General features: G+C 41.9%; 1 protein-coding gene across 1 annotated transcript in view; it reads right to left on the bottom strand.

Moving 5' to 3' along the window:
• Positions 1-4,702: 4,702 nt before the first annotated feature.
• ITK (IL2 inducible T cell kinase) overlaps positions 4,703-19,180 on the bottom strand; it is a 66,400-nt gene continuing 51,922 nt past the window's right edge. Inside the window, exons 10-17 of the mRNA XM_065875448.1 lie at positions 18,114-18,247; positions 17,652-17,726; positions 15,848-16,019; positions 15,236-15,452; positions 14,263-14,327; positions 14,054-14,172; positions 10,720-10,877; positions 4,703-7,295 (exon numbers count right to left, since the gene is read on the bottom strand). Coding sequence (XP_065731520.1) covers positions 7,224-7,295; positions 10,720-10,877; positions 14,054-14,172; positions 14,263-14,327; positions 15,236-15,452; positions 15,848-16,019; positions 17,652-17,726; positions 18,114-18,247 — 1,012 coding nt within the window. The 3' untranslated portion in view covers positions 4,703-7,223. The remainder of the gene's footprint in view (positions 7,296-10,719; positions 10,878-14,053; positions 14,173-14,262; positions 14,328-15,235; positions 15,453-15,847; positions 16,020-17,651; positions 17,727-18,113; positions 18,248-19,180) is intronic.

Raw genomic sequence — 19,180 nt, 5'->3', positions numbered from 1 at the left:
AAATACATGAAAGGTTGCTCAACATCACTAATCATTAGAGAAATGCAAATCAAAACTACAATGTGGTGTCACCTCACACCAGTCAGAATGACCATCGTCAAAAAATCTACAAACAATAAATGCTGGAGAGGGTGTGGAGAAAAGGAGCCCTCTTGCACTGTTGGTGGGAATGTAAATGATACAGCCACTATGGAGAACAGTATGGAGGTTCTTTACAAAACTAAAAACAGGACTACCATACAACCCAGCAATCCCACTACTGGGCATATACCTGGAGAAAACCATAATTCAAAAAGAGACATGTACCACGATGTTCATGGCAGCACTATTTACAATAGCCAGGACATGTAAGCAACATAACTGTCCATCGACAGATGAATGGATAAAGAAGATGTGACACATATATACAATGGAATATTACTCAGCCATAAAAAGAAACGAAATTGAGTTATTTGTAGTGAGGTGGATGGACCTAGAATCTGTCATACAGAGTGAAGTAAGTCAGAAAAAGAAAAACAAATACCGTATGCTAACACGTATATATGGAATCTAAAAAAAAAAAAGAAAAAATGTTCTGAAGAACCTAGGGGTAGACTAGGAATAAAGATGCAGACATAGAGAATGGACTTGAGGACACAGGGATGGGGAAGGGTAAGCTGGGACGAAGTGAGAGAGTGGCATGGACATATATACACTACCAAATGTAAAATAGATAGCTAGTGGGAAGCAGTCACATAGCTCAGGGAGATCAGCTCAGTGCTTTGTGACCACCTAGAGGGGTGGGGTAGGGAGGGTGGGAGGGAGACGCAAAAGGGTGGGGATATGGTGATATATGTATATGTATAGCTGATTCACTTTGTTATAAAGCAGAAACTAACACACCATTGTAAAACAATTATACTCCAATAAAGATGTTTTTAAAAATAGGAGCTTTTATTATTATTACCATGGTTTGAATTTGGGCGTGGTCTTTAGGAAGAATGCAGGACTTGGAATAAGATCTGAGTTCTATTCTCACTTGTGTTGAGTTGCTCTACAACCTCAGCATGCTGTGTTTCACTTCTCTTTTCTGTCAAGTGAGACCCCGTCACCCACCGTTCCATGTCAAAGCTGCTGGAGAGGTCAAACATCCTCTTAAATGGGAAAGAGCTTTGAGATATACACAACAGAAAAGCAAGTAAATGTTTGTATAGCTTGTCTCAGCTTATAGACATTTGTAGTCAAAATGAGTCTGAGAAAATGAAAAGGGATCAGGAACTCCTTGTTAGCTCTAGATGGTAGAGTGGGGTGTGGGTAGATGTGAACCTGGAGGGTGAGGAACCATAATCTACTAGGTTCCTTTAACTGATTCTCCAGCACCTGCTGGCTTTGGGCCCCAAGGTTCCCACTCCTAACATCCAATTAATGCAAGGGAAGAAGGTGGAATAAGATGTGTTTTTATGCATGCTGGTTTCTCTGGCCTGAAACGTTCTTCCAGACCTTCCCTTCCTTAGGAACTCCCATTTACCCTTTAAGACACAGCTGAAATATCACTTCCTCTCTGAAGCCCTCCCTGCTTCCTTGGGTATTTTCACTCTCTGTGCTCTCACTGGATCGTGACCATTGCTCCATCAGATGACCTACAGCAGTGCTTTGCAATCACAGTTGATTCTCATCATTCAGTGGTTATGTTTAATAAAGTCACCTGATTTACACATAACCTTGTTTTATGCACATTTCTGTTCAAAAACACCTTGTTTCGTATGTATTGTGGCTTCATTAACATTGAACTCACAGTCAACAGAACTATAAGTCATGCTGAGTGAAACTCATCTAACACATGTTTTCCTTGTAAGATATATCACAGCCTTCTTTCATTTACACAAGACAGCATCTCAGCTCTATGCTTGAGGGTCACTTTAAAGAGCAAAAGGACCAATAAAATGTACACAAGTGCAAAAAATTTGGCACTAAATAGATCTCAAGAAGGACACTAGTTTATGGTATGAGCTGAAACGAGAAGGCAGGGCCTCGCCTTGTTCGACCTCAGCTGGGAATGTACCTGTAGAGTGACATTTTTCTCTGCTCTGGGCATGGGCGTGTCATAAATGACTGTGAAAGGCCTGCAAGAATTGACTTTAGGGTTACAGATAGATTTTAGTGAGCAGGCAGTTTGCAAGTATAAAGTCTGCAAAGCTTAAATCAACTGTATTTATTTATGTATTGGACTTTTTTACTAGCCTGAGGCTTCTTACAGAAAGGTTGGCATGTGTACTGGATATCTTCTCTCTCTCTTTTTTTTACATTTATTTATTTTATTTTTGGCTACATTGGTCTTTGTTGCTATGCATGGGCTTTTCTCTAGTTGTGGCGAGTCAGGGATACTCTTCGTTGTGGTGCGCAGGCTTCTCATTGCGGTGGCTTCTCTTTGTTGCGGAGCACGGGCTCTAGGCGCCCAGGCTTCAGTAGTCATGGCTCGCGGGCTCTAGAGCGCAGGCTCAGTAGTTGTGGCACACAGGCTTAGTGGCTCCACGGCATGTGGGATCTTCTCGGACCAGGGCTCGAACCCGTGTCCCCTGCATCGGCAGGCGGATTCTTAACCACTGTGCCATCAGGGAAGCCCTGGATATCTCCTCTTGCTCCTCCAGACCTACTTCACTCTTCTCACCCTGCTCCTGCCCCTGCAGACTGACCTCTGTGGACTACTCTACTAGGATTTCTTCGTCCTCTGGCTTCCAGCTGAGTTTGGCCAACAAGAAACCCCAGCAGTTGATGGGGGGAAGGGAGGAGAGTGGGGCCAGCATATTTATTCCACAGCCTCCTCCTTGTGTTGCTGCCTTGGGCTTCCTCTGTTTCTCACTAAATGTGCTGTCCTCTCGAGGCACATTTCTCCAGCTGACTCTCTGCTTCCACAAGCAAGGGACCACTCCCGTTCCTCATTTCTTTGGGCCTAGGCATGGTAACTGTTCCTTGGCTGTTCTTTCCCTCTGTACTACTTACTATGGTTCTTCTAAACCCACACTGTGTTAAACAGTCCTTTTGAAATAGGCTTGCCTTGAATTATCTTAATTTGACTGTGATGTGTTTGGTCCTCAACTGATATCCTATTCATCGTATACACCTGACACAGTGCCAAGTAATAGCAGGTGAATGGTAACAAATGATCTCTAAAACTCCTCCTAACAGTATCTGTATGATTCAATTATCCCAGAAACCAACTACTCATGATGACTTGGGAAGAAATGCAGAGTCACTGAAGACACACTCACACTCACACACACACACACACACACACACACACACACACACTCTGCCCATCTGGCTGAATGGGGTATGTTCTGCCTTTTCCTGAGTTTGGTGGTCTTGTGTGTTGGGAGGTTCCAGGCAGAGTAGGATCTGCAGGATAAATGCTCTCTGAGAAACCGATCTGTTCATCCATCCTGCTCTAGAAGCTTCCTCTCTGGGTCATTTGCCAGGGGGAGTCAAGCCCAGAGGTGAGTCCCACAAAGGACTGTGTGGAAGCCACAGGCTTTCTCACTGGTACCTGATGGTCCTCTGGGTGCATGAGCTGGCTCCAACAGTGGATGTGGGCATTTGGTGAACTGAAAGGTACAGGGAGAGCTCAATACACCCAAACTATAATAACCCAGCCCTTATTTCACTGGGATTTTAAGAGGGAGGAGAACAGCTGTGCCTTGCTGTCCAACTGTGGCTTAAGAGCTCCGAATTACAGTTTCCACATGTCACCCACATAGCAGATGACAGAATGAGTATGAACAATAATTTGGTACTAGGAGCAAGTCAGAAATCATCTCCAGATTCGTTTCTCTTTCACCAGCTTTCCCTCTCTCAAATCCACTCTCCACACTGCTGCCAGAATATATTTTTAAACACAAATTTGACCTTCTCTCCTTGTTCAATGACATTTTTCCTCTCTACAACTAGAGTTCCAACATTTTTTGTGTTTTAAAATCTAAGTCGTTGTCTACACACACACACACACACACACACACACACACCCCCACCCTTTGCCCCAGCAATGGTAAACTGATAATAGCTTCTCAATATGTTTTGTTTCCTCTATCCCTCTACCTGGAAAGTATTTCTGCCCATTGGCTTGCCTAAAAAAAGCATAATTCATCTTCAAAACTGAGTCAGAGATGATATCTTCTGTGACAGTGCTTCCCAAACTTTAATGTGCAGATGATCACCTGTAGATCTTGTTAAAATGTAGATTCTCATTCAGTGGATCTCAGGGTGGAGAGAGAATTTGCATTTCTCACAAGCTAGTAATGCTGCTGTTGCTGGTCCGGGGACCACACTTTCAGTAGCAGGTTTCTAAGAAATTTCCACTGATGTCACACTTTGCCCAATAGATTCCATCACTTTTTCTCAGCTCTTCTCTACTTTGACCTTATTTCTGTTGTTGCTCTAATTGCTGTATTATAATTTTACTTGTTTATTTGTCTGCCTTCCCAACCATACCTGGAGTTTCTTAAAAGTAAAGACTGTGTCTTTTTCATCTTTGTTTCTGCAGCACTCAGTGCAGCATATCAGAGATCACAGGAAGCATTTGATATTTACTTGGTGAAACAATGTTGAAGGATGTATAGTCTTTATTTGTCTGTGGAATGTGAAACTATGTAACCATTATTATTTATGGAAAACTTTTGGTTGTCTGACATTGGGATAAGTATGGACCCAGGCTATACATACCCTATTTACTAAAATGCACAGCTTTATTTGCTAGACCCAACCTTTAACTTGGTGTGATTTACAAAGCATAAGAGATATTTGTAACATTTTAATTGTGAACATTAGCAATCGCTGTACACTAATAAATATTCAATCTATCCAAATATAAATACATAGTCTCAAAAGGGCACAATGCAAAATCTACAAAATGCATCTAGAACTAAAACTTTGCATAGGGGAATTCCCTGTGAGCACATGGCACCGTTTTCAAAATGTGAGAAGGAAAAAAAAAAAGCCAAAAACCAAACAGGCAGAAGTCTATTTTGCAGGACACTGAGAGGTAACCTCCTGACACATGTTAAGTTAAAGCCTCAATGATTCTGAGCTTGAACAAGATAATACCATGTAAGGGAGAATTTTTCTAAACCATACCACAGAAATCAGTCAATTCTGATGTTTTCCTTCTAGGCTGGATGTTCCCGAAATCATCTCTAATTAAAGGTTCCAAAAAAGAATGTACAAAATGCCAAAAAAGTAAACAGGGATGATTTTGGATAAGTTGAGAAATATCATCTTCTAAATGATAGTTTTTTTTTTGAAGCTACCAGTTTTGCAATAATTATACTTGAAAGTTGTACATCTGCATCTTCAGCCGGTCAAAATATCACATGATTTTTTAGAAAGAGCTGATTTCAACACCATCCAAAAAGAGTTTTCCCTAAACGCTGTATGAAAATTAAATCTCTCTTACATCAAGGAATACCCTTCCCCAGAAAGTGTCCAAGAAGACCGCAGCCGGCTCAAAGCTGAAGTGATAATTCAAGGAAGTATTTATACTTCTGCAGGAGAATCTTTTAAAGCTGCTTTGAAGCTCATCTACAAATTGCCTCATGCAATATGACTCTGGTGGGTTGAGTGAATCAAAGGGCTAATTACTCCTTTAGTAACTCCAACGTCATTAACTCTGATGAAGGTGAGGATACAGATGAGGAAAAAAAGATCCTATTCCAAGTTGGAGGGCTACACCGCCAGCCACCCTGGTCTATGCAGGAGCAGCTTTACTTGCTGATGGTGCTGTGTTGGCTTCTTTATTGGCTCTCTAGGACTTTCCCCTCTACTGTACTTACCTCCTCAGCAATCCCTTTCACCCTCAGTAGAAGGCAGTGTTGAATAAAAATAGAGAAACTGTGCATTGCAGTCAGACAGAGGTGGGCTGTATTCTTCCTAGCTCTGTCACCTCAGACCGGTGTCCAAGCTTTTCAAAGCCTAAGTTCCATTATCTGTAAAATGGGAATAATAATAATATCTCACTGCACTGGTGTGAACTCAGGGTGAACTGAGATTCTGCAGTTAAGGCTTGTAGCTCAGTACATATTCATTTTGCATATTCAAGTGCTCAATCAACAGTAGGCATCCTTGCGCATCTTGGTAGCCCCCCACTCGGTGCCTGACTCAGTTTCCATCCAGATGGCTTGAACAAGAACAGACCTCTTACTCCTCTCTTAGAATCTGGGGAGACTTGGAAGTCTCAACCTTAAAGTTGCAAATCTCTAGGGCCTAAACCAGCTTCAGTTTCTCTGCCAGGCCACACTCCCCAGCACAAGTCTGCACTCTGTTGATGAGGATAAAAGAATGCAGAGAGGGGACTGATTCCTGGAGGTCTCAGTAAGTCAGTGTTTACGGAAGCCATGATTTCCTCCCAGGATGCCTGTGGAAGCATTCGGCACGGAAGGGGACTCAGAGTCACTTGCTTGGCTTGGTAGTAAAGACGAGCATCCAAGTGGTTACAACCTAAGGCCTTTCCCTGTACCAGGTGTTTCCACCATCTGATGCCCTCTTTCTGCCCAGACACCAGATACCCAATACTCCAGCGGTGAGATCAGAATTGTTCACCCCAGTCCATTATGCTCCCTTCAAGGAGAGAGGTGGCAGTGTACTCTACGAGTAAAACCTCATAAAGCTGCTTCTCAGAATATCCGGCCTCTAATGTGAGCAGCTGTTCCATCATCTAAGGCAGGAAGCTGTGGTTGACAGCATCACAGAGGCAGAGCTTACTCTTTGTGACTTTAATTAACTCACTAGTTCTTGAAAAAGAGTCATGCTCCTTGTTCATCTTGCCCCATATCCTGGGATTCTGTGTTGTCAGGTCGAATAAAAAATCCCTTGACCATGAACTTCAGGTCCATGTTTAAAATAACAATAAGGGTAATAATCCAAGGTCCTGCCCCATCTCTCCCTTTCTCTAAGAAGTGCAAGAAATGTTGCTTGAAAGCTGTCGACTGAGGTTTGCGCTCCACACAAGATAAGAGGCTGGAGGAAGGGTACAGACTGCTCTGGCCCTGCTCCCAGTTCAGTGGCTGAGCCTCCTGCCTGTGGCCTGGTGCCCGCCTCTATCAGGCCGCTGCCTCCGTGGCAGCTTAGGGACTGGCGCCACAGGCCAGTTGCCTCTGAGGAGTCCTGGGATGGTGGCAGCTTTTAATGCTCTGTGGTGGGAAGACCTCCTTGCCCCACTCAGGATCTGCAGCCCATGGCCTGGCACTGAGTCTCTTTTAAAGTCCCGATTCTGCAATTTCAGCCAGTTGACTCAAGAGTCTGGAGAAAGGTGGCCGGTCTTCTGGTTTCTAGAGAGGGAAGAAAAGAACTCTGTGATTTCCTTGTACTTGTGTGTCATAGCTAATTCCAAAGCAAACCAGAGTTAAACAGCAATCCCCTCTGCTGAGTTTTAAATATGCTTCTATATATATTGTATTTGAGGCCATTATGTCTTAGTTGTTAACAGCAGGTATTTTGGAATCATATGGCCTGCTTTTGAATCACAGCTTTTCTACTCATTAGCTGTGTGACCTTTGAACAGGTTACTTAACCTTTTTGAACCTCAGTTTTGTCATCTGTAAAATGGGGATAATAATACTATCAATCTCATAAGATTGTTGTGAGAATTAAATAAAATTGTATATAAAAATGCAACATAAAATAAGCACTCAGTAAGACTAAAAAAGAAAATATTTAGGTATAAATCTCATAAAATATGTACAGGGTCTATTTTAGGAAAAATATAAAATTCTAAAGATAGAAATCAAAGGAGAGCTAAATATATCGAGAAATATTCCATGTTCATGGTTAGGAAGACTTGCTATTGTTAAGATGTCATTTCTTTTCAACTTGATGTATGGATTCAACACAATCACAAGAATCCCAGCAAGTTATTTTGTAGATACTGACAAACCAACTCTAAACTCCATATGGAAAGGCCAAAGACTCAGAATAGCCAACACAATACTGAAGAAGAACAAGTTTGGAGGACTGATACTTCCTGACTTCAAGACTTACTATAAAGCTATAGTAATCAAGAGAGCATGGTATTGGTGAAAGAATAGACAAATAGGTCAATGGAATAGAGTTGGGATCCCAGAAGTAGTCCCACACAAATGTAGTCAAATCTTTGACAGAGGAGCAAAGGCAATTCAATGGAGCAAGGGTAGTCTTTTCAACAAACGGTTCTAGAGCAATTGGACATCCACATGCAATACAATGACTCTAGACACAGACCTGACACTCTTCACAAAAACTAACTCAAAATGGATCAGAGAACTAAATGTAAAATGCAAAACTTATAAGACATCTAGAAGATAACATAGGAGAAAATCTGGGTGACCTTGAGTTTGGCAATGAGTTTTTAGATACAACACAAAAAGCACGATTCATAAAAGAAAAAAAATTGATGTTGAACTTTGTTAAAATTAACAACTTCTGCTCTGTAAAAGACTTCTACTCTGTAAAAGGCACTGTTAAGTGAATGAAAAGATAAGCCATAGGCTGGGAGAAAATGTTTTTAAAACACATATCTGATAAAGGACTTATATCGAAAATATGCAAAGACCTCTTAAAACTCAAAAGCAGGGCTTCCCTGGTGGCGCAGTGGTTGAGAGTCCGCCTGCCGATGCAGGGGACACGGGTTCGTGCCCCGGTCCGGGAAGATCCCACATGCCGCGTAGCGGCTGGGCCCGTGAGCCATGGCCGCTGAGCCTGAGCGTCCGGAGCCTGTGCTCCGCAACGGGAGAGGCCACAACAGTGAGAGGCCCACGTACCACAAAAAAAAAAAAAAAAAAAAAAAAAAAAAAAAAAAAAAAAACTCAAAAGCAAGAAAGCAAATAACCCTATTAAAAAATGGGCAAAGATCTAAGCAGTTACCTCATTTAAAAAGGTATACAAATGGAAAATACACATATGAAAAGATGCTCAACATGATATGTTAGGGATTTGCAAATTAAAATAACAATGAGATACCACTATATTCTTATTAAGATGGCTAAAATCAAAGCACTGACAACGCCAAATGCTGGTGAGGATGTGGAGCAACAGGAACTCTCATTGCTGGTGGGAATGTGAAAATGGTAGCCATTTTGGAAGACAGTCTGGCAGTTTCTTACAAGGCTAAACATTTTCGTTTGATAGTGTTATGAAACTATTCATTTCATATGATCCAGGAATCACACCGCTAGATATTTACCCAATTGAGCTACAAATCTATGTCCATCTAAAAACTTGCACACAAATGTGTCTAGCAGCTTTATTCATAACTGCCCAAAACTGGAAGCCACCAAGATGTCCTTCAGTAGGTGAATGGATAAACAAACTATGGTATATCCATACAATGGAAATATTATTCAGTGGTAAAAAGAAGTGAGTTTTCAAGCCATGAAAAGACATGGATGAATCTTAAATGCATAGTTCTAAATGGAAGAAGCCAATCTGAAAAGTCTACATACTGTATGATTCAACTATGTGACATTCTGGCAAAGGCAGAACTTGGACAATAAAAAGATCAATGGTTTCCAGGGATTTGGGAAGAAGAGGGGAAGGGATAAATAGGTGAAGCACAGTGCATTTAAAGGCAGTGACACTATTCTGTATGATACTATAATGGTAGATACATGATATACATTTGTCAAAACTCAGAGAACTGTACAAAAAAAGCAGTGAACCTTAATGTAAAACATGGAATTTAGTTAATAATAATGTATCAGTGGTGGTAGAATAATTGTAACAAATGTACCACACTAATGCAAAATGTTATTTATAGGGGAGAACTCTCTGCACTGTTTGCTCAAATTTTCTATAAACCTAAAACTTCTAAACAAAAATTTTAAAAATTAATAAAAATTTAAAAAAGAAAACAGTACTAAATGTCAGCTATCATAATTGTTATAGTATTTAATCCTTGAGAAGTGGACTAGATTTGTTTTGTACCCTTCTTTATGTCTTTATGGTTTATTTCTTTGTTTCTGATGACAAAAGCTCTATGAACTTACAGAGCAAACATTATTTAATTATCTTACAGTAAGAAAAAGGAGGTTCAGAGAATGGCCCATGATTAATGATTAAGAAATGATAAAACTGAGATAAAACCCAAGTATCCTAAACTTTTTAAATCCCCCCTGTTACCCTTCCATGATCCGAATTTGTGTTAATTCTCTATTCAGCAACTTTCAACTGTGGTTGAAATTTAAAATTTGCTAACTCACCCAAGGACATCTAACACTCATGCTGATGTGGCTTAAGGCATAGCCTGCCACCCAAGGATAACTGAGATTTCTGGGAGGGTGCAGAGTAATTGGCTCCCATTCTGAATTGTTGTATGAATAAAATGAATTTTAATTCAGTCATTTTAATAATTTCACAGCACCAGTGAACTTCTGTTTACCAGTTTATAGAACTAACTTCATGTATATTTAATGGTTTTATGATGTTACAGGTGCTTTTTTTCTCAAAAATATTGACATAGGCCTTCCCCACTCTTCCTTTCTGACAGTATATTGATGGCTTGTGACATTATATTACAAATCAAATAACATTTAAGGTCCCTGCCAGCTCTTCTAGGGATGAGTAACTCCTTTAGTTAATAGATGCTCAACGTCACTTTCTTGCTAATCTATTTTGTCATCCCTACTGCCTCATCCTCTGAGAGGGTTCCTTTCTTCAGGGATGGGGGCAGACCCTGCAATTGCAGATTATAATGGGGGGGGAACCACTTCCTTTACTGACCTCTTTCCAGCAATGATTCATGATCTGGTAGATATGTGAGGAGGCCAGTCGAGGCTTGTATAACCGAAATCCAGTGGTGATGTCTTCCACCACTTCTGAGTTGCTTCGGTTTTCATACGGGATTTTGCCTTCACTGAAGACTTCCCACATCAGCACACCTATGAGAAATGGCGAATCGAAATAGCTAGTGATAAAGTTCCTAAATAGCGAACAAACCAACTTACCTCTAGAAATCACAGACTCCTTGACATTAAGATTCAAGTCCCTACCTCCAGAAAGTACAATATCAAAAGCCACCTGAGGCTTATTAGGCCTGTGCTATTTCTAAAGAGCGATTTCCCTACCTTTCTAGTGGTGAAGAATGTTCAAGCTCAGCCCTTTGTTATATCTAACTCAAATGCTACTACTAAAAGTTGCAGGCGATGTAAACTCAAATGTCTACACATGATATAGATGAATGGAGTGGATGAGGTCTGCATAATAGGGACTAGGGAGGACTGTGAAAAACTGGAGGTCAAAAATTCTGTCCCCAAAGGGGCAGCTGTGATTTAGCTCCAGCCGGCATAGGGCACATGGGAATGAGGGCTCTGAATTGCCACATTTTCTGATTTTTTAAAGATAAGTCATAAATTGGGAGTTTTAAAATATAAACTCAATTTGATTTAAAAGAAATACTGTGTTAACCAAGCAAAAATCTTTAGGTTGTCCATTTTTGACCTCCGATTTAATCCCTTTTCCTTTTTTGCCCTCAGTAGAAATGTCACACCCAGCTTTATTATGTACTCATCTATTCATAGGTTGTCAGAGTGGGAACAGAGCTTGCAGATCACCTAATCCAGTGGTTTTCAAAGCATAGTCCAGAGATCCTGAGGGCAGAGTTTTCCAAAGTATGATCCCTAAAACATCTGAAGTTTTGAAAAATCAACTCAGAAATTTGTTCCAATGGCAGATCCTGGGCCCTAGCCCAGACAACTGGATTAGAATTTCTAAGGGATCCTCAGAAATGCCTCAGGAGTTTTGGAAATTCAGTAAATAAGACCAATTAGTACCCCAAGATGCCAGGATTTCTGGTGAGATTTCTTTGGAAAATGGGGGAAAGCTGGCTGGAAAACAATTGCTTTCATGCAAACCTTGTGATGCATTGAGGAACTGAGTAAGGCCCAAAGAGGTTAGTTGACTTGTTTAAAATAGTGCAGTTCATACATATGGAATCTAAAAAGAAAAAAAAAAAAAAAGGCTCTGAAGAACCTAGGGGCAAAACAGGAATAAAGACGCAGACGTAGGGAATGGACTTGAGGTCATGGGGAAGGGGAAGCTGAGACGAAGTGAGAGAATGGCATTGACATATAAACACTACCAGATGTAAAACAGATAGTGGGAAGCAGCCGCATAGCACAGGGAGATCAGCTCATGCTTTGTGACCACCTAGAGGGGTGGGATAGGGAGGGTGGGAGACGCAAGAGGGAGGGGATATGGGGATATATGTATACCTATAGCTGATTCACTTTGTTATACAGCAGCAACTAACACAACAATGTAAAGCAATTATACGCCAATAAAGATGTTTTAAAAAATAGTGCAGTTAATTAGGGGAAAAACCTCAAAATGCGTGACAAAGCCCAGTGGCCTTGAGGCAGGCAAAAGCTCTCCTCCATCCAGGTTTCTGTTTCTCAGGTTTGCCACCCCAGTTTTCTCACCCCTCTATTCTGCTTCCATCGGTCAATCTCATCTTTAGACACTTCAGATGACATATCCTAGGAAGGGATGGACTTTAGCTCAACCCTCTAATTATAAGATGCAGCAGCAAAGTCCTAGGCTGACAACCTGTGGCAGAATAAACCCCATTCCGAGTCAGCAGGTGAATGCGACAAAGTGGCCCTGGCTGCAAACATCTCTTTATGGGACACCTGGCTTGGTGCAGCATGACCCGCCGTACCGATAGAGAGTGGCCACACATCAGCCATACCCTTCCTAGTTATATGCACTGGGGAAAAGAGAATGTGAGGTTGCTCAAGCGCAGTCTGTTTTCTTCTAAGTTCATTCTGTACCTTAAATTTGACTAACAAAGTCATAGTTAGGCCTGTTGAACAGGGTAACTACTTTAAGGAACAATTCAGAAGGACTCAAAATCAAAAATCACTTGGTTGTTGGAAATGGATATTCTAAAATGCTGGAGAAGATTACTTAGTTCTCCTCGTAATAGATTTAATTAGTCATCTTCTCCCTGGTTTCTACTACTAGTCAATATATTTGGCAAACTTTCCCTTCACATACAATGACAACATCAAACTCCAAACTATTCCTGTCCGAAGTAGAATCCTTCTTACAATCCAAGTCAAAGAGGTTGTCCAGTATAGTTTTCTGTATACATTAATATGCAAAAACTATGGCTTAGAAAGACATGACACATCCAGCAAGAATATTTAGTACTTCTTGCCACACCGGCATCATTCATTTTGTCTTTTCATTCTTGCCCGTTTGCACTTATAAGAAATTCTAATTCCTTACCATGGCCTGCCGATTTCATTGCCTACTGTTCTCCCACTAAGTCAGTACCTCTTTTCTTTGGACACACCAAGCTTTGGCACTTGCCGCTTCCTTTGTTAGAGACACTGTTCCCTGGACCTTCAAATGGAGACAGCTCCGTCTCATCATTCAGCTCTCTGCTCAACAGTCACCTCCTCAGAGAGGCCTTCCTGGATCCTGCTATTTAAAACAGACCCTCCCTCCCTTCCAGTTACTCTCTTTCCCATTACTCTTTTGTTTTATTCATAGCACTTACCGCTACCTGACTTTATCTTATACACATATTTGTTAGCTTGTTTGCATGATTGTTACTATCTCCCCTTACAACTTGGCTCCAAGAGAATAGGAGCCTTTTCTATCCTATGTACCAGTGCTTTGTGAGCACCTAAATTAGCTCCTAGCATGTAGTAGATGCTCAATAAATCGTTGTTGAATGAATGGGTAAAATACTTTATTGAGAGTTAAATGTGGGAATAATTGTGAGAATAAATATAATGTTGGAAAAAACATGATCCTTGCTCTCAAGGGCTCATGTGCTAGTCTCCTGACTCCAGCTTTTGATGTCACAGCAGCTATCACCAACATCCTGTTTTCGCTTTTATTTTTGCCCCTATTTCAAAAATGTCCAAGAATAGATGCAATAATGAGGGCCCCTTCATTCCTTTCAGAGCTGTTTGTACAGACTCTCAGTGGGACGCCGCCCTCACCATCCAGTGTTCGGGGCAAGTAAGGCTGCCTGAATTTGACAAATAAAACAGTTGGCCCACAGTCCCAGGTCATGTGCGAGTGGGCCCAGAATGACACTTACCAAATGACCACACATCAGACTTGCTGCTATAGCGACTGAAAGAGAAGACTTCCGGGGACGCCCACTTCACCGGGAATTTGGTGCCTGAGGAACTGGTGTACTGGTCATCAAGGACGAACCTGGGGAGAGAGTGGAGAGAGATCGTCTGAGTGTCCTGGTGGCCTGCATCCCATTCCTGAGACTTTGCCGGCACCACAGGTCCGTATTACCTTGTCATCCCAAAGTCGGACACCTTGATGACTTGGTTTTCTCCAACCAGACAATTCCGGGCAGCCTGGAGCAGAGACAGGCAAACGAAAGGGAAAGGAAAACTTGGTGAGTAATCAGTAATTAAGGAGTCTCCTATAATCACAGTCCTTTGCTTTTCCATGTGCTGCTGTGCAGAAGCAGTAAGGAGCTTCACAAATGCTAGTTAAGCTTCACTAGTGCCTGATGGAAAGTTGTGTGTTAAAATCCTTTATCAGGATGAGTAAATCTGGTCTTTCATCTTCATTCCTGGGATCCTAATCAGAAGAAAAATCCATGGTGTTGTGTAACCAGCTGTAAACTCCAGTGCAACCTGATGTTAACCTCAGGGATGAAGAAGCTGTTACCCATTTGACTAAAATAAGAATGTGTTGAAGTTGCTAATTCTCTTAAAACTATTCCTCAGTAGGGATGGTACATGGTCCCTAATTCGATTGGAAGAGACCTTACCAAGAAAAGACCCATGAGTCTCAAATTTTAATGTGCCTGCAAATCCCATGGGGGGACATGTTAAAATGAATATTCCCAAACCTCAACCCCCAGAAATTCTGAGGATGGTTCTAGGATCACCCCAATGTGATCCTGGTAGATCTTGGATAACATTTTGAGCAACATGTGCTTGTCAATTTCTTTCATTTTACCAAGAGGAAAAGGAGGCACAGAGAGGTTAAAAAGGAGAGGCTGTTAGCTTTATTTAGAAAGAATGTAAACTCCAACTCAGAGGGTGAAAGTCAGAGGTGGGGCTAGAAATAGAGCCCAGATCTGAGTCCCATGAGGACATCCCACAGTGGGTGGAGGAAGGAAGAAGCTGAGAGGGGAAGGAAGAGGGCTTATGCCTTGTTATTGATTCATGCATTCCCAGTCTTCGTAGCTCTAATTTCAGTGGACATGTGCCTTCACCCTGGACCTGTAGGGGTTTGCCCTACGCCCTCTTACCAGGTCTCTGTGGATGACACACGCCTCTTCCAGGTAGGCCATGCCCTCACACACGTCCAGGCACATGCCCAGCAGGGTCTCGGCAGCAAAGAGCCCCCGCTGGCTGCGCAGGTAATCTGACAGGCAGCCGTGTTCCATGAACTCAAACACCAGGCAGATGGGGGCTTGCTCCAGGCACACTCCATAGAGCTGGACCAGCTTGGGGTGAGAGAGTTTCCTGGAGAAAAATGGCAAGGGGTGAGATGGTCTAAGTTTAGTCTCCCAAAAATACACTCCCTCCCCCAAACAAAAATGTCTTATTGAGCTGAGACCTGAAGAATGCAGGGACTCAGCTGGTGTACGCGAGAATGAACGAAGGCCAGTGTGGTTGGCATGTCATGGAACCAGAGGAAAGATGGGCAGGAGATGAGATTGGGGATCTGGCAGGGCCAGACCATGGTGGGCCTTTTAGACCACAGTGAGGAGCTTGGAGTTATTCTCCATACCATGGGAAGCCATTGCTGGACTTGAGCAGGGAGGTGGCACAAGATGGCATCAGAATGGTATTCAAAGAACATAGCACAGAACATCCTTCCCAAGGTATCTCTGCATACTCTTGTCTTGGCTACTCACATCATGACTTCAGCCTCCTCGACAAAGTCCTCTTCTGACATAGCTCCTTCCTGAATGGTTTTGATGGCCACCTTGTCCCTGTTGAGCCAGTAGCCAAGATGCACCAACCCAAACTGCCCGCTGCCAATCTCCTGCACAAAAGTGAGCTCTGAGGGATCAATCACCCATTTCCCTGGAAGAGAAAGAGTTTTCCAGAGTTGGCAAGCAGTAGATATGAAGTATAGGACTCCCAGGAGACTATATAGCCCTATACAGAATGTTAGCCTATTGTTAATATAACTCAAAGATGGCAAATGGTATAAGCCTGTATACTTAGAACTATAGATAGATAAAAGTATCTTTTTTCCCAAATAATAACATAGAATATGTATTGAAAGCCATGAAAAATGTGCATGGGGACGATTACATGGAAAGAGAAAGGAGGATGGCATTAGTTGAGATATTAAAGAAAGTCAATGACAGGGTTCTAAGGCCCCAACCATTTCCTATACCTGATTGAAAAATTTTTATTGTCATTTTTCACATAGAGCAAGTTTTATTTGAACTGGTCATTCATTCATTCATTCATCCATCAAGGGCATCCATTATGTACATAGCACTTGCTAGGCCTTAGCAGGGGTTAGGGGTAAGGTGGTGGATTCCAAGAGGACTGGTACAGAGGTGCAAGCCAGCACACAGTCTCACACATAGGTAGGCTTTGAATAAATGCTCAAAAAAAGAATAAAAGGGATCCAAGTCTCAATTTTCACACTGGCAAAAATGAGTGGGTTCATAAAATACTGTCTGGGCTTCCATCCAGCATGGGCACATTCGGATTCCACAGGCATTAGAATTATCTTATTTTTATAAGGAGGCTGAGGGGCATTAACCTTTCCTGATGCTTGGTCTAGTACTATAAACAGTTCAGTTTCTATCTCTTTGAGGCACAGACTCAACAGAAAACAGTACCGAGCACCTACTGTGTGCAGATATGGTGCTGGTTAGGGATGGAGAGCCCACACACTGTTTCTCAAAGTATCACCCTTTAACCCCTGTGTCAAAATCACCTAGGGCACTTGTTGAAAAGGCAACCCCAGGACCCCACTGTCTGGGACTGTGTTTTGGTAAATGTTGGGTCGGGGCTGGAAGTCAACACTTTTCTTAAGCATCCTATGTAACTCTGATGCACAGTGAAGCTTGAGAACCACCAATCTAGAAGATATAAAATGAAAGGTACACCAGCCTTCTCCTCGACCAGGACAGTTTGGACCAGGGGATGCAGGCAGAAAATCACAAGTGGGTGAAACGGTTCCATAGGACAAGAAGGAATAGTAGGGCCTATGGCCCTAGAGATGCATGCCCTGCCTAAAAGCATTCAAAAAAATTTAACACAGTGCTATGCAGACAGACATTTCTGAATGCTGCTAGCTTACAGCACTTGCAATGGACCCATACCTAACAAACTAGATGATACAGAAGTTCTAGAAAATATGCAAGAACACAGTACTATAGCACTGGTTCCTAATATTTTTTTCTAATAGCATTTAGCAGAGTGCTCTGTACAAAGTAGGTGCTCAGTAAACACTTCATTGATGAACTGTCATCTAAAACCAATAGACATTGATTTGACCTAGATAAATGTGCATACATATAGATGTAATCTTACACACATTGTAAATGTTCATTTGTGCACACCATCTCCAGATATACAGTGTACCTGTTTAATGATCATTTAACGTCTGGGGAAGTCCATTCAGAATTTACCCCAGACCTCTAGGGATGTGAGTTAGTGCAAATGAATAACATTCCCAAATGCACTGCTTACCATATCTCAGCCCTGCCGTGACCGGGGCTTTCTGCCTCCAGGAACTAACTGGATACCGGAGTCTAGTGACTAGGCCTATGTTGATTACAAGGTGAAAGGCAGTCATTAGAGTTTTACCATAGCAACCATCCAAGTCAAATCACCAGGAAAAAATATAATCCAATGCAAAAGTTATTTTTATTCTGGAAAACAAATTCCAAAGCCCAATCACTGATATTACATCTTCCCTGAGAAGAGGTATAACGTCACAGGTGGGCAGGTGGTGAAATCTCATGATGCCAGCAGCAGAATTTGCTAATGAAGAATATGTAATATAATCAAATATTTGGCATCCTTTTCTATTTGTATAGTTATTATTTATGGTCAGTTTGTCTGAGATGAAGTAACCCAGCTGGGTGTTTGTCACTTTTCTCCAAGTTCCCCTGTGAGGGTCCCCCTCTGGCCTTGTCCCTTAGAACTCACCTCCTCCATTGTGTTGGTGATAATTGACGAGGAGAGGGATGGAATCAAACACGTACTTTTCAGCCACGTAATATCGCTTGGGGTTGTCATTTGTTTCTTTGATGTGATAGTGCTTTATACAGGGGTTGTTCTCACTTAAACAAATGAAACATAAATGCAGTGATTATTAAAAGGTAATGTTTAGAGACAGAAATGTCTACTGGTAGCAGATTCTTATTAGCTTTGTTTTTTGCCCTCTCACATGGATGGCAGATATATTTCAACTTGTGTGTCAGTCTTGACAGGCTGGCCTTGGGTGCTGTATTAAGAAGGACTCTGAGGCTGCATCTGGACTCAGGATTGGTGCCATGATGGATTGGTGATGTTTCTTCCAAGACCTCAAAATGGACAATCGTTTTGTATGTGCTACATGTTTGCCTTCCCTGCTGTGTGGATTTAACTAATCTTCAGCATATGTTAAGGAAGCATCTTGGCCCCTTCGTACTTATTTGGCTTTGTATAGCAGAGTTAACATAGCAGCCCTGACTGCTATCCTTAGAGAGGGCTGCTTGCAAGACTGGCCCTTGGCTGGCTTCTGAGAACTTAGATTTCAGGAGGGCTCTCACCATTCTCTAACTGATAAGGATGGCTCCCTATACCAAAATTGTTTGTATAAACAATGTGGCTTATTGCTCAATGCTTGCTTTTCTCCTAAGAGTCTGGAATTTTGCTATGTGCTAGGCAGAGGGTACCCAGGTGACCAGCCCCCAGTGAAAGGATCTGTAAGGTTCTGGAATGTAGTAAGGACTCAATAAATGGTGGATAATTTTATTAGCAGAGCCAGAACTAGAATTCATATTTTCTCGCTTGCAGTCAAAAGTATCTTTTCTGTTATTCTTTGGATTAAATTATAAATGCATCAAATACAGGACCAGGTATTTATTTCTTTAGAGCTTTGCACTCAGGGATGCCAACTGGGAAGTCAACCTGGCATCCGGCCCTAGCTCTGTCACTTTCTAGGTAAGTGACTTCAGTTATGTTCTTAATCTCCCTAGCCTTGGTTTTCTCAGAGCGATCGGGGAAACACA

Source organism: Phocoena phocoena, chromosome 3, assembly GCF_963924675.1.
Source record: "Phocoena phocoena chromosome 3, mPhoPho1.1, whole genome shotgun sequence".
Lineage (NCBI taxonomy): Eukaryota > Metazoa > Chordata > Mammalia > Artiodactyla > Phocoenidae > Phocoena > Phocoena phocoena.
The sequence above is the reverse complement of the archived record's forward strand: the minus strand, read 5'-3'. Positions and strand labels throughout refer to the sequence as shown.